The following is a 12,582-nucleotide window of genomic DNA, read 5'->3' as shown; positions in this document are numbered from 1 at the left end:
ATCTTATTGCAGCGAAGCTAGGGGCAGTGCAGGTTGATGAGTAGGCTCGTTACTTGGGCCTGCCTACGGTGATTGGTCGATCCAAGAATTTTATTACGGATATTATTCGTGATAAACTTTGCAAACGTTTATAGGGATGGCGCGGGAAGATGTTGTCTAGGGCTGGTAAGGAGATTCTCATAAAGGCTGTTGCCAATTCGCTCCCTACCTATGTGATGAGTGTGTTCAAAATTCCCGTTAGTTTCTTTGTTGAGTTGCGATCGATTGTAGCCCGGTTTTGGTAGGGACATGATGAGAATAAGAGGGGGATTCATTGGGTGGCGTGGAAACGGTTGGCTCGGCCTAAAGGGGTGGGAGGAATGGGTTTTCGTGACTTCCAGCTGTTCAATCTTGCGTTGCTAGGGAAACAGGCATGGCGCCATATAACTAACCCGGATAGCCTTTGGACCCGTCTTATGAGGGAGAAATATTTCCCGGATGGTGATTTTATGACAGCTAGGCTTGGAAATAATCCTAGTTATACGTGGCGAAGCATTTTTGATGCTCGCAAGGTCATGGAACAAGGATTGCGATGGCGTATTGGTGAAGGGATGGACACGTTGATTTGGGGTCAGGCGTGGATTCCAAACTCGCATACTGGGCATATTATATCACCGCGTGGTCCGGGGAATGAGGTGATGAGGGTTACGGAGCTGCTTATGCCGAGTGGGGCCGAATGGGATGAGGCGCAGTTATGCCATTTCTTCCTGGAGTTTGAAAGGGAACGGATTAGAAATATTCGGGTCAATCCAAATAAACCGTGGGACATATGGTATTGGGGGCATGAACGGGATGGTATATACACGGTCCGTAGTGCGTATAAGATGCTGGCTGGTGAGGTGGGGGATATGGCAGACAACTCGGATGGAGATAGAGTTAAGCGGCTATGGAAGAGACTTTGGAGCTTTTCGGTTTGGCCTCGTGTGAAGCTCTTCTTTTGGCAACTGTGTAGCGAAGCTTTAGCTACGAAGGCGAACATTGTGGCACGAGTTGGAGGTGAGTCTTCTTTTTTTTGGTGAAAAGTGAGAAATTATATAAATCATAAAAATATTAATTACATGTGGCTATATGGTGATCATACACATGAAACAAGATATCATTCTATAAGACGCATTCTAATAAGCCAATCTCTTTCAGCACTTGTCATAATTGTTCTCTCTCGGGTTCGAACTCGTGTTCTCATCTCCTCCAAGATTATGCTTGCCACAACTTTTGGACGAATCAACACATTCTCGGTTCTGCCTTTATTTCTCTGCTGCCATATCTGATACAAAAGACCCAACATCATTGCAATCTGTACTCCTCTCTGCAGCATTGTTCCTGTCCTATGCACGCACCATGTCATCACATCCCTTATAGGAAAGGCCCAAGCAGTTTTCTTATTCAATTCTCTGACAATTCTTCTACTGTATAAGCAATCACAAAACAAATGCTCAATGGTTTCAGAGACTAGACCACATAGAGAATATTTGTCCTCAATATCCACCCCAAACCTGGCTAATCTAGCAGCTGTATTCAAAGCCTCGTGAGCAACCAGCCATCCCAAGAATTGGTGCTTTGGTAAAGCCCACCCATTCCAGACTTCCTTAATCCAGTGAACTCTTGGCCTAGTCCCTCTAAACCAGGCATAACAACCAGTTGGTGTAAACCCTCCTGGTTGAGCATTCCACTGCCCATTGACATAACCAGCACTCATTCCATCCTTAACCCTGAAAATTCTCCTCTATACCCAGCTAGAATTTGTACTAGGCTTATATTCCATCCACTCATGACCCTTAAGATAGTTACTTTGTACCCAATGTACCCAGATTGAGTCTCTTTGCATAGTTACCCAGTCAACCAATCTGCCTACCATGGCCTTATTCCAGGTTTCCTGATCTTTGAGACCCAATCCTCCTTCATCTTTAGGTCTACAAATGGTGTCCCATCCCACAAGAGGAGTCCTTCTATAGTCTGCACTGTTGTCCCAGAGGAAATTTCTACAAACTGGCTCAATTCTCTTGATAATTCCCTTGGGGATGATAAACATAGATGCCCAATAAGAATGTAAAGAATTAAGCACACTCTTCGCTATTACTAACCTTCCTGCATAGGAGAACTTCCTTGCACCATAGCCATGTATCCGAGCACATATTTTATCCACAAGGCATTCACAGTCTTGCTTTTTAAGCCTCATAGTCTGTATTGGCATACCAAGATATTTGAATGGAATTCTCCCTTCACTAAATCCTGATATCTGTAGAATCTCAGACTTTAATTGCTCAGGAACATTTATGAAATAAGCACTAGACTTTGAGGCACTAACTTGCAGTCCAGTAGCTTTGGAGAATGTAGAAAATGATTGTAACAAAAGCATCATTGAGGTGACATCCCCTTTACTGAACAGAATGACATCATCAGCAAACATAAGGCTAGTAAGTCTTTGCTTCTTGCACAGAGGGTGGAATTTGAATTCATACTTTGAGGTAGCATACTGCAGAGTACGAGTCAGATACTCCATACATAAAGTAAAGAGCAAGGGGGAGAGAGGGTCCCCCTGTCTTAAGCCCCTCTTAACCTGGAAGTAGCCAAACATTTCACCATTTACAGAGAGTGAGTATGTGGTTGTAGTAATGCATTGCATTAACATAGCCTTGAAATCAGGAGGGAAATTTAGTTCTTCTAAAAGATGCTCAACAAAAGATCATAGCACTGTATCATAGGCCTTCTGCAAGTCTATTTTGAACATACACCTTTCAGAAGCATAAGGCCTTTCATATAACCTGATCAAATATTGGCATATAAGAATATTCTCCTGGATGCTTCTCTGCTGTATGAATGCTCCCTGATTCTATCCAACAATATGTGGCAGCACTTCAGCAAGCCTAGTACATAGTAGCTTTGATATGATCTTATACAAAACGTTACAACAAGCAATAGGCCGGAAATGGAGCACACTCTTTGGCCTGTCACACTTGGGAATAAGTGAAATATTTGTGGAATTAAGTTGTTTGAGGAGCTGCCTATGTTGGAAAAAATCTTGAACTGCTCTTTTAACATCCCCTCCTATCTCCCCCCAAACATCTTCAAAAAACTTGCTAGTGTAACCATCTTGACCAGGAGACTTTATATCAGGAATACTAAATAAAGCCTCCTTAATTTCCTCCCCAGTTACAGGTTTCCTCAGGCTATACCAGTGGTCAGCATTGCAAACAGGACCTTGGGCAATAATTCTCCTATGAATCTTCTTTGTATCTTTACTTGATCCTAGCAGGACTTGATAGTAGTCAATAAATGCTTCCTAAATTTGATCCTGGGTATCACACACCTTGCCATTCATGTCCTCAACCATTGCAACCTTATTCATATTCCTCCTCCTTTTCAGCATACCATGAAAGTAAGAACTGTTAACATCCCCATCCTTAATCCACTGATGCTTAGATTTTTGAGAGAGGAAGCTTTCCTTGGCCTTAGTTAGCTCCTGCTGCTTAAGAGAAGCTTCATACTCTTCTGTAATGCTCTACATATTAGTAGGATCTCTATTTATCACTTCTTGCATCCCCTCCTCCTGTTTCTGCAGGATAGTAGCTGCATTCTCAATATCACTGTAGCATTCCTTGTTCAATTCCTTAAGCACAGATTTCATATTCTTCAAATTTTTTGCCAGACTGAACATTGGAGTGCCAGTAAAACCAGAATCCCAGTGCTCCCTCACCAGTGGAATAAACTTCTTTGAACCACCCCAAATGTTAAAATATTTGAAGCTCCTCTTGCCCTGACCTTGATTTGTGCTCTTTAAAAGGCAAGGTGTGTGATCCAATAATCCCTCAGGTAGGAAATGTGCAGAAATATCAGTAAATGTATCACACCAGTCTTTATTGACTAAGAATCTATCAATCCTGCTAAATATTCTTTCCTCAGGTTTCTGCTTATTGTTCCAGGTATACAAGGCCCCTACTGCAGCAATATCCACCACCCCACAATCAGCCACACACCTTCTAAAAGGTTCCATTTCACCAGCTGGTGTATTCCCACCCACTCTCTCTGAGGCATTCATCACACAGTTGAAATCTCCTGCAATTGCCCATGGACCAGCTACCATATTTGCAGCCTTTCTCAAATTGTCCCACAGAGGTTCTCTCTCATGAGTTCTATTGAAAGCATACACCATAGTTAACCAGAAACTCCTCCTATCTACCAGAGAGTCAACTTTCATGTGTACATATTGAGCATTATATTCCAGCACATGTACCCTAAAACAATTAGGCTTCCAGAGTACCCAAATGCGTCCACCAGAATGATATCCAGAATTTGTAGTGATGCAGCAATTAGAAAAACTACATGAAGCCTTATGAAAAGTCTTATTCTTTATTTTTGTTTCAAGTAAACCAAATAATCCTATATTATTAGATTACAAAAAATTATTAATTTCTCTTTGTTTTCCTACTCTATTCATCCCTCTAATGTTCCAAAAGCCTATCATATCCATTAGATAAAATAGAGTTTGTAGCATTACCAATTTCAGCACTATTCCTCTTAGGTGGTGAGGCAGCAACCTCCTTGTAGGAGTAAGCTCCAAAAGCCTCATTACTATAGCCCTCCTTTGCCCTCTCACGACTACTCATCTTAACCAGCCTCTTTATTAGAGTATGGAAACCCACAGCAGCTCTCCCATCCACCTGTGTAGCTTTCTGAACAACTGGTCTTACTGGTACAGTTTTAGAGACATTTACAACTTTCTGAACTGGCCTCCATACCTGCTTAACAGGTTGCTGGCTTGGTTTCTTAAACTCCCCCTTCCTACAGTTCTCCATTTCGTGGCCCATACCTTGACATTTCTTGCATTTTACAGGTTTCCATTCATACTTAGTTTCCACTTGAACCACTCCTCCATTTTCATCCTTAAAAGATATGCTAGCTGGCAACTGGTGATCCACCTACAGCTCCACCATAACCCTAGCATACCCTAGTCTGGTTCTTTCCTCTGTGGCCACATCACATTTGACATATTTGTCTACTAAATTAGTAATCTTAGGAAGTCCCTTGCCCCAGAATTTAAGAGGCAATTTATGGATCTTAATCCAAGCAGGCACTGATTTCACATTGTTCTTGTTCATCTCCATGTCCTTCTCCCATGATTTAACAATCATGGGTTTATTGTCAAAAAGGTAATGCCCTGAACTAAGAACTTTTTCTTTCATCTCCAAGATTTTAAACCTAACCAAAAATATCCCATTTGGCATGAAGGAAATTTTATCAATGTTAAATTTCGTCCAAATTCTCCTTATAAAACCTTCCACAATCTCCCATGGCGGATTAGCGCCTAAAATAAAGCACACCACAGCCTGCTTCCAGTAATCTATTTCTTCTTCAACATCCTCAAGTTGAATCTGCAACATTTCATCTTGCTCCGCTTTCTTGTCACATTCATTGTTCTCAATCTCCTCAGGCTCTGTTTCCTTGTCTTGTTCAGGGTTTTCTATCCCCTGTTCCAAACTGTCACACACATATTCCTCCTCCTCTTCACTTTCCTCTATTTCCTCTTCTGTTTCACCCTCCTAGTCCGTCTCTACAACCAATTTTGGGATGCCCACAATGTCATGGATCTTTTTGGTTTTGCCTTCCTCATCAACATCCAGTCCTGTGTATACGGCATTAGGGTTACTATTTTCCATACTTTATGCTTCCTCTACTAACGTAGCATCGTCCTTAGTTTTAGCAGGGATACTCCTCCCACTCAGATTCAAATCTCGCTGTCGCTGTTGGCTAGTTTTCCTAGCCATAGGCAGTAAATTCAATGGCGACACAGTAAATTATTCGTTCATTCTCTCTCTCTCTCTCTAGGTTTTTTTTTGTAAGAATATTTAGTAGTTGATTCATATCAATGTTGTTTATGTCATTCTTCTATTGAGTCTTCTCTTTGTTCTTTATGTCATTCTTCTATTGAGTCTAGCTTACATTTGTTTCGGGATTGTGGGGTGGCACAATGGGTTTGGGAAAGGTTGGGGGTCGAGGTTGCGACGGAGTAGCAGGGGAGTGATGTGAAGAAATGGGTGGAGGCTTGTTGGCAGGAGATGTGTGTGACGGAGTGTGTTAAATTAATGGTGGGATGTTAGGCTATCTGGGAACACCGCAACAAAGTCACTTTTGATAATATTTCGGTCGAACCTGAGCTAGTTGTGAGAAGGGCTAGAGATGTGATTAATGAGGAGGTGGGGGACAGTAAGGGGGTGGCACGGGGTACAACTGCTGCGGGAAGGTCGAAGGGTGGGGATAGGGAGGAAGGAGGGTGGAAGGTAGCGCGGCCTGGTTATGTTAAAATCAATATTGATGCAGGGGCAAAGGAGGGAGAGGGAGTGACTATGGGTGTAGTGTGTCGAGACTCAAATGGGGATGTGATGTGGGGCGTGTCAACGGGTCGGGAGCAACAATGGGAGGTTCCCGTGGCTGAGGCGTGTGCAGTGCTTGATGGGTTGGAGGAGGCGGTGCAGCGGGGGATCCAAAACGTTGAAATTGAGAGCGATTGTCTACAAGTTATTGAAGTTCTTAAAGACAGGAAGACGGGACGAAGTGGATTCGCGCATTTGATCGAAGACATTCTTGATTGTAGTACTAAGTTTCAGTCGGTCATTTGGTCACATGTGTCTCGTAACAATAACTGTGTAGCTCATGCTTTAGCTCATTGTTTCCCTTGTGTTTCGGGTAAAGTTGTATGGGATGATGATTTACCATCGTCTGCAAACTCTGCTGTTCGTTTTGATAAGTTATTAATCGAGTAAGGCCTTCGGGCTGTTGATTTCAAAAAAAAAAAAAAAAAAAAAAAAGAAGTGTGATAGACCATTTTTAGAAGTGTGATGGACTAGGGAGCACTGGCAGACGCAAAATTTTCATCTTACGTAGGGCGATTGAATTTCTAGGCCCGTATTTAAAACCATAAATGATGGAACTAGAAATAAGTGTATATATTGTAAAGAATTCATAGCTAGTACAATTGAGTATATATTTATACTAGGGGATAAATTTGAAAAATCATTAACATATAATCTATTTTTCTTGAATAATTGGTGGGAATTTTTTTTGCTAAATTAAGAATTGAAATTTGACCTTTTGTATTTTAAACGCTATTTAAAAATATTTTTTCAGTTATCACATGGACATGATTATATGGTGTTAAAGTGCTCATAAGCTGAACTTCCATATAAATGGCAGGGATGTTAAAAATAAACTATGTTAACTGGGGATAGAACCCTGATCTCATAGGAAGAAAGCCCAAGCCTCAACCTGAGAATAACACCAAGCGACTCAGTTAACACAAAGCGATAACCCAATTCCCCCAAGCTTCAATCTGAGAATAACCCAATTCCCCCTTTTTGTGTCCTAGTGGTTGACCCAACAAAAACCGTAACCGACTCAGAATAACACAAAGCGATCAAAGTGGCTAAACGAAATGAACCTGCTGATTGAAATCGAGCCGAAATCAAAACTAGGGTCCACTTGATTTAAATCAAATTAATTGAACCCGATCCGAAATTAAACCGATCTGAATAACCAATTTGCCATATCTAGATTTAACTACGTGTCGGTTCACGCAATCCCCCATGTACCAAAAAAATTAGGTGAAGTTCTAAATTTTTTCGCCTAAAACACTACAATCTAGAATTTGGCCTAATTTTGGTAATCTATTCTAAACCTAGCAAAATTGACCCGATTTGAACCCGATTCGACTCCCGAACTAGACCCGAACCCGAATTGACCTGACCTAGTATAACCTGTAGATACTCAGTATCTGTTGAATCCCTAACAAACACCCGATGATTATCGGACTACAACATGCTTTGGAATCGCTACGTTTGATTGACAGTTTGTATAACTTTGCGTCGGAAAACACAAAACGATTTCGAAAATAAAACATTTTCAAGATATTTCAAAAGTACCTGGAGTGTTTTATGTACGACGACGGGGTCACAATGACACTAACTAGAGTCAAAACCGACACCAGACCAAAAACCGACTCGAAAATTCAAAAACCGACTCCAACAACGGGTCAAACTGAGTCAAACACAAAAACAAACATCACAAACCTTCCATGCTAAGTATACGCGATATACTTGATGGTCAATTACAACAATCATGACATCCAAAACCTAGGATACAACAAACCATAAATCCAAATGCGTGATAGTGACAAGACAGCTCGAAGACCCGCGTACATGCTCGCACCTCTTCGAGTAGCCGATATGGCCACGCCGCTCAAAATGCACACAACCACACAATCCTCTATAAATACCTCTTAAATGCTACCATTTGAAGGCACGCGAGTGTCCGCCCCCTCTTTTCTCCCTTAAAATTCTAGACCTCGACTTCCCCAGTCAACAAACGACACGTATTTTCGACCTACCGATCGAAAATACGAGCCATACACATTGTTTGGTACCGTCTTCGTGCATTAAATCACTTGACTTATCACTTAGACCAACTACACCATCACTAAACAAAGCAACACTCCTTACTTTACAAAAATGGTTTTAAATCGTGTTTTCCGACTCAACAAGTTTTTACACTTTCGTCGATTTCTCGTCAAGAAACTTAGCATGTAAGTATGAGGGTGTAATTAATCCTCTTCTTTCATGTTCTTTTATCTATTTTTATGACCTTAACATGCTAAAACATGCATAACATGGTCCAAAATACGGATTGAATGAGCCAAAACTGAGTTTTGACCTGAAACAGAAGCCCCTAGTCACAACTAGGTGGCTCACTCCTATTCTGGCTGCCCAGGTCAGAACTTAAAAGAGTGTGAGTTCATTCTTTCCCATTTTCATTTATTATTTGTAATCGGTTTTTACCATTTCAAATATTTCAAACCGTTTTCACAACAAATATTTTTGACCATAAATTATATTCACCATTGGTTCCTTATACCATGACGGTTTAATCCGTGATTCGGTGACGATATTTGGTTAATTACATTTTAAAGGGTATTTTAAAACCTTTTATTCATTTGTTTACATTTGCAAAACAACCATATTAGTCATAGATGCATAATCATCCTTAGTTCTACATACCATGTCGGTTTAATCCGAGGACGATCATGAACTTTGACTAATTAAAAAGCAATGAACTTAATATAATTAGTTCATATCAAGCATCTTTTTAAGCTCTATTTACAAAGCAATGAACTTAACATAATTAGTTCATATCAAAAAATTTTGCATCTTTTCTTACAAAACTATTCATGTTAAACTTGCAAAACCGAACCCGACATCGAATATTGTAAACATAATGACGATTATTCAAGTCCTGTTCTTCATATTAGCACAAAAGCGGTCTCAACGACCTTTTCAACAAAGCGGGTTTTGACACCCGTCTACAAATAATTTTACAAACAATTTCATAAATATTTTAAACAGCCAGGAGACACCCTTTAGGTCGTCGCCTGACTCGCGCTTTAACAAGCCTTCTGATTTCCAGTTTTCAAACCTGGACACGCTTCCTTGCATCGCCTTATGGCTCGCGCCTCAATAGGCTGCTTGGAGATGCTTCTGTTTCTTTTCCAGCACTCGTCTAGGACGATCTCGACTTCGGTTAACCCGAATACAGAACGGATCAGATTGATGAGTCCACATTTTACACTTTGTATTTACAAAACACCTTTTTAAGACAAATGGATCACGTTATGCACCATAAACCTAACTCGGTAAATGGATGTTTAATTTCCATCTTGCATGCAAATCAACATTAATTCCAACTCGACATCAATTACTTGATATTTGGATAAACAACCGACATAGCAAATTTCACATGTCAGGTTTAAACTTGTAGATGCGCATTCATGCATTTACCCGTTTTATCAACTTCTGCATATAACCAACCAAGATCGATCAGTAGAGGCCGCTACCGCGGGCGAGATTGGGTGTCCAATTAAAGGGCTTCCCAATACGTGCCCTCACCTCTTACTCAGAAACTTTGGATAGTTGACGACCTTATCTAGGGCGAACGAGAGTCATTCTAGCGATAAAATGCTAAAGAGGGACGATTCCTTATCTTTAGTACCTATGTCAAGCACCGCTTTTTGCCTTGATTGACCTAGGTATAAAATTGATTCGAATGGTTTCCAGGCATCCCATAATTGCTTGATGGCGACTCCAAATATCTCTGCGTTGTTTCGAGACCCTTACCGAGACGAAACCGACCGATCTAAAGCGATCCGGTCGAAAACATTTATTAGGCCGCCTAGAGTGGCTTTCCGTCTGCTGCACGTCCACAGATTGGCCTGGCGTGTAGGTGGGCCCATGTCTACATATTGGCGACTCCGCTGGGGATAACTAGGACACTTGTGTCGTTGCGATCCCTAAATGGTGAGACTCAAACGACGTTTTGGTTAAAATGCATTAGTTGATATTACGGTCATAAGTAGGGTTCCTTTTTTTTGTTTTTTTTTGATGACGAGGGGTTGAATCCCCCCAGGCCCATGCATTCCCGCACCACCACATGGACCATGTAAGCCACCCCCTTCGGGGGCAGCAGTGGCCAAGTGATCATCGCTCCAGCTGGTAGTCGAACCCGGGACCTCTCAACTCTTGCATTTCTGCAAGCTTCAAGGTTTAACCCGGCTACCACTGGACTAACACCACTTAGTTATAAATCGGGTTCCTTGTCCGGACCCATAACCTGACCTTTATCGACCAATTGGCTCGTCCCGTCGGCGTGAGTTTTCTTATCCCCGCGTTTCGAATCCTGATTGCGTCAAGCATACCATTGACGTTACACATTTCTGTTTCGTCAAAGAGCATTCATTTCCTTCGTGCACGAGGCTAGGTCACCAACCTTACATAGTTTGTTTAGATTGGCATCCCTCTCGAAAATCGGGAATTGATCGCTTGGTGTGTAACCACCCTTATTAAGCCAAAACCCATGTCAGCATTACGCATAATATAATGAACTGCGAGTGCTTATGTGCTATGTGATCATAAGTCCTTCCATGTCATTTCCATTATTTTAAAACACTTTTTTGCGCCGTTATAATGGCCGTTTCAAACCTCGGTCTTTCGCCGACCGTTGCACACCATTTTATGCCGTCGTAATGACGTTTTTCAAACCGGTTTTACAACCGTTTCAAAAGCACCTTTTTATGCCGTCGTAATGACGATTTTGAAACCGATTTTTGCAACCGTTTCAAAAAGCACCTTTTCATGTCGTTGTAATGACGATTTTCAAACCGGTTTCTACAACCGTTTCCAAAAACACCTTTTTGCGCCGTCATAATGGCCGTTTCAAGACACATATTTTAAACCCTTTTGCGCCAACATAATGGCCTTTTTAAAACCCGAAAATAAAACACCTTTTTCGAGGCTTTGCAATACCCGAAGACAACACACTGTTCTCGAGACCGCAACAATTTCAAACCTTGCAAATCTCGATTTTCAAAACGCACAATTTTGGATTTCAAAACTGTCTTTGGAAACAACACATTGTTTTCAAAACCGCTGCAGCTTCAACTCAAACCGTCTTTTGAAAACAAACCTAAGACGACCCTTTTCAACTGGCCGACTCTTTGTAGATCCCTACTCTTCGAAAGCCGTCCATAAAGCAAATGAATCTTTCTGAAATTTTTTATTTTCGAAAAGATCAGTCCACCACTCCAATTCGGCCTCGTGTTTACCGAGTCAAAACAAACGTACTTATGGGTCTTTACTTATGAGTTGTCTCCCCTTGGGTGTCGTTCAACGGCGTCACGCCATTACGTTGAACGCAAGTCAAAGTCCGGTCAACACCGTCACACCATAAATCGATTTAGCACCGAGGCACCACACACGATTTCCCTCGTCTCGTTGGGTCCAAAGGGTCTTTCTGTCCTTTGTGTTGTCTGCGTTTAGTAGTTAAATCGTGTCGAATAACGTGAGCCAATTTCTGCCTTAGAACCATGGCCCCATCTCCGGCTTCATCCAACAACAACAACAACGATGACAATAGGGATCTCACAACTGCTCAGCTAGCCAGCTTGCTTAAAGCCCTTAAGGTCATTCTGGACCGTGTCGAGACCCGTATCGACTTGTGGGATTTATCTGTATGCATCCCTTTATATTCAAGGATTATAACGAATTTTATGAAGATGATCACTAGTCATAAAATAAAATTACATAAACAATAGTAAAGGATTAAGAAGTAACCTTCGGTCCTAGCAAAAACGGCCTATGAACAATATCGCAATGATATTCTCCTATCAGTTGCACCCAAGATGATATGAGATATGCCCTTTGATTATGCTAGAATCGATCCAAATTTTCTGTAAAAATTTAGGTTATTTTGTGTTTTTTTTATGAGAGGAGAGATTAGGTTAAAAGAGAATTAAGATAGAGAAAATGATCTCCCTTCCCCTCTTATTGAAACCGAAAAATGGGAGTGAATAAGGGAGATATTATCTTCCCTAAATTTGGCCCATATCACCGAAATAAGGAGTATGATCTCCTTATTTTCGGTTATTCCAAAAATGTATAAAATGTGTTAAATTGTCATCTAGTGAGGATCGAACCCATGACCTCTTGGTTTGAGTACCCTCACTAT

The 12,582-nt window shown here is 41.2% G+C and overlaps 1 protein-coding gene across 1 annotated transcript; it reads left to right on the top strand.

Annotated features, from left to right (window-relative positions):
* Positions 1-6,004: 6,004 nt before the first annotated feature.
* LOC141614496 (uncharacterized) lies at positions 6,005-6,797 on the top strand. Its single transcript, XM_074433241.1, has 2 exons — positions 6,005-6,019; positions 6,135-6,797. Exons 1-2 carry the CDS (start codon positions 6,005-6,007, stop codon positions 6,795-6,797), a joined length of 678 nt encoding a protein of 225 aa, XP_074289342.1.
* The last annotated feature ends 5,785 nt before the right edge of the window (positions 6,798-12,582 follow it).

This window comes from Silene latifolia, chromosome 11 (genome assembly GCF_048544455.1).
Source record: "Silene latifolia isolate original U9 population chromosome 11, ASM4854445v1, whole genome shotgun sequence".
In the NCBI taxonomy this organism is placed as follows: domain Eukaryota; kingdom Viridiplantae; phylum Streptophyta; class Magnoliopsida; order Caryophyllales; family Caryophyllaceae; genus Silene; species Silene latifolia.
Note: the sequence above shows the minus strand (reverse complement) of the source record. Positions and strands in the feature narration are given on the sequence as shown.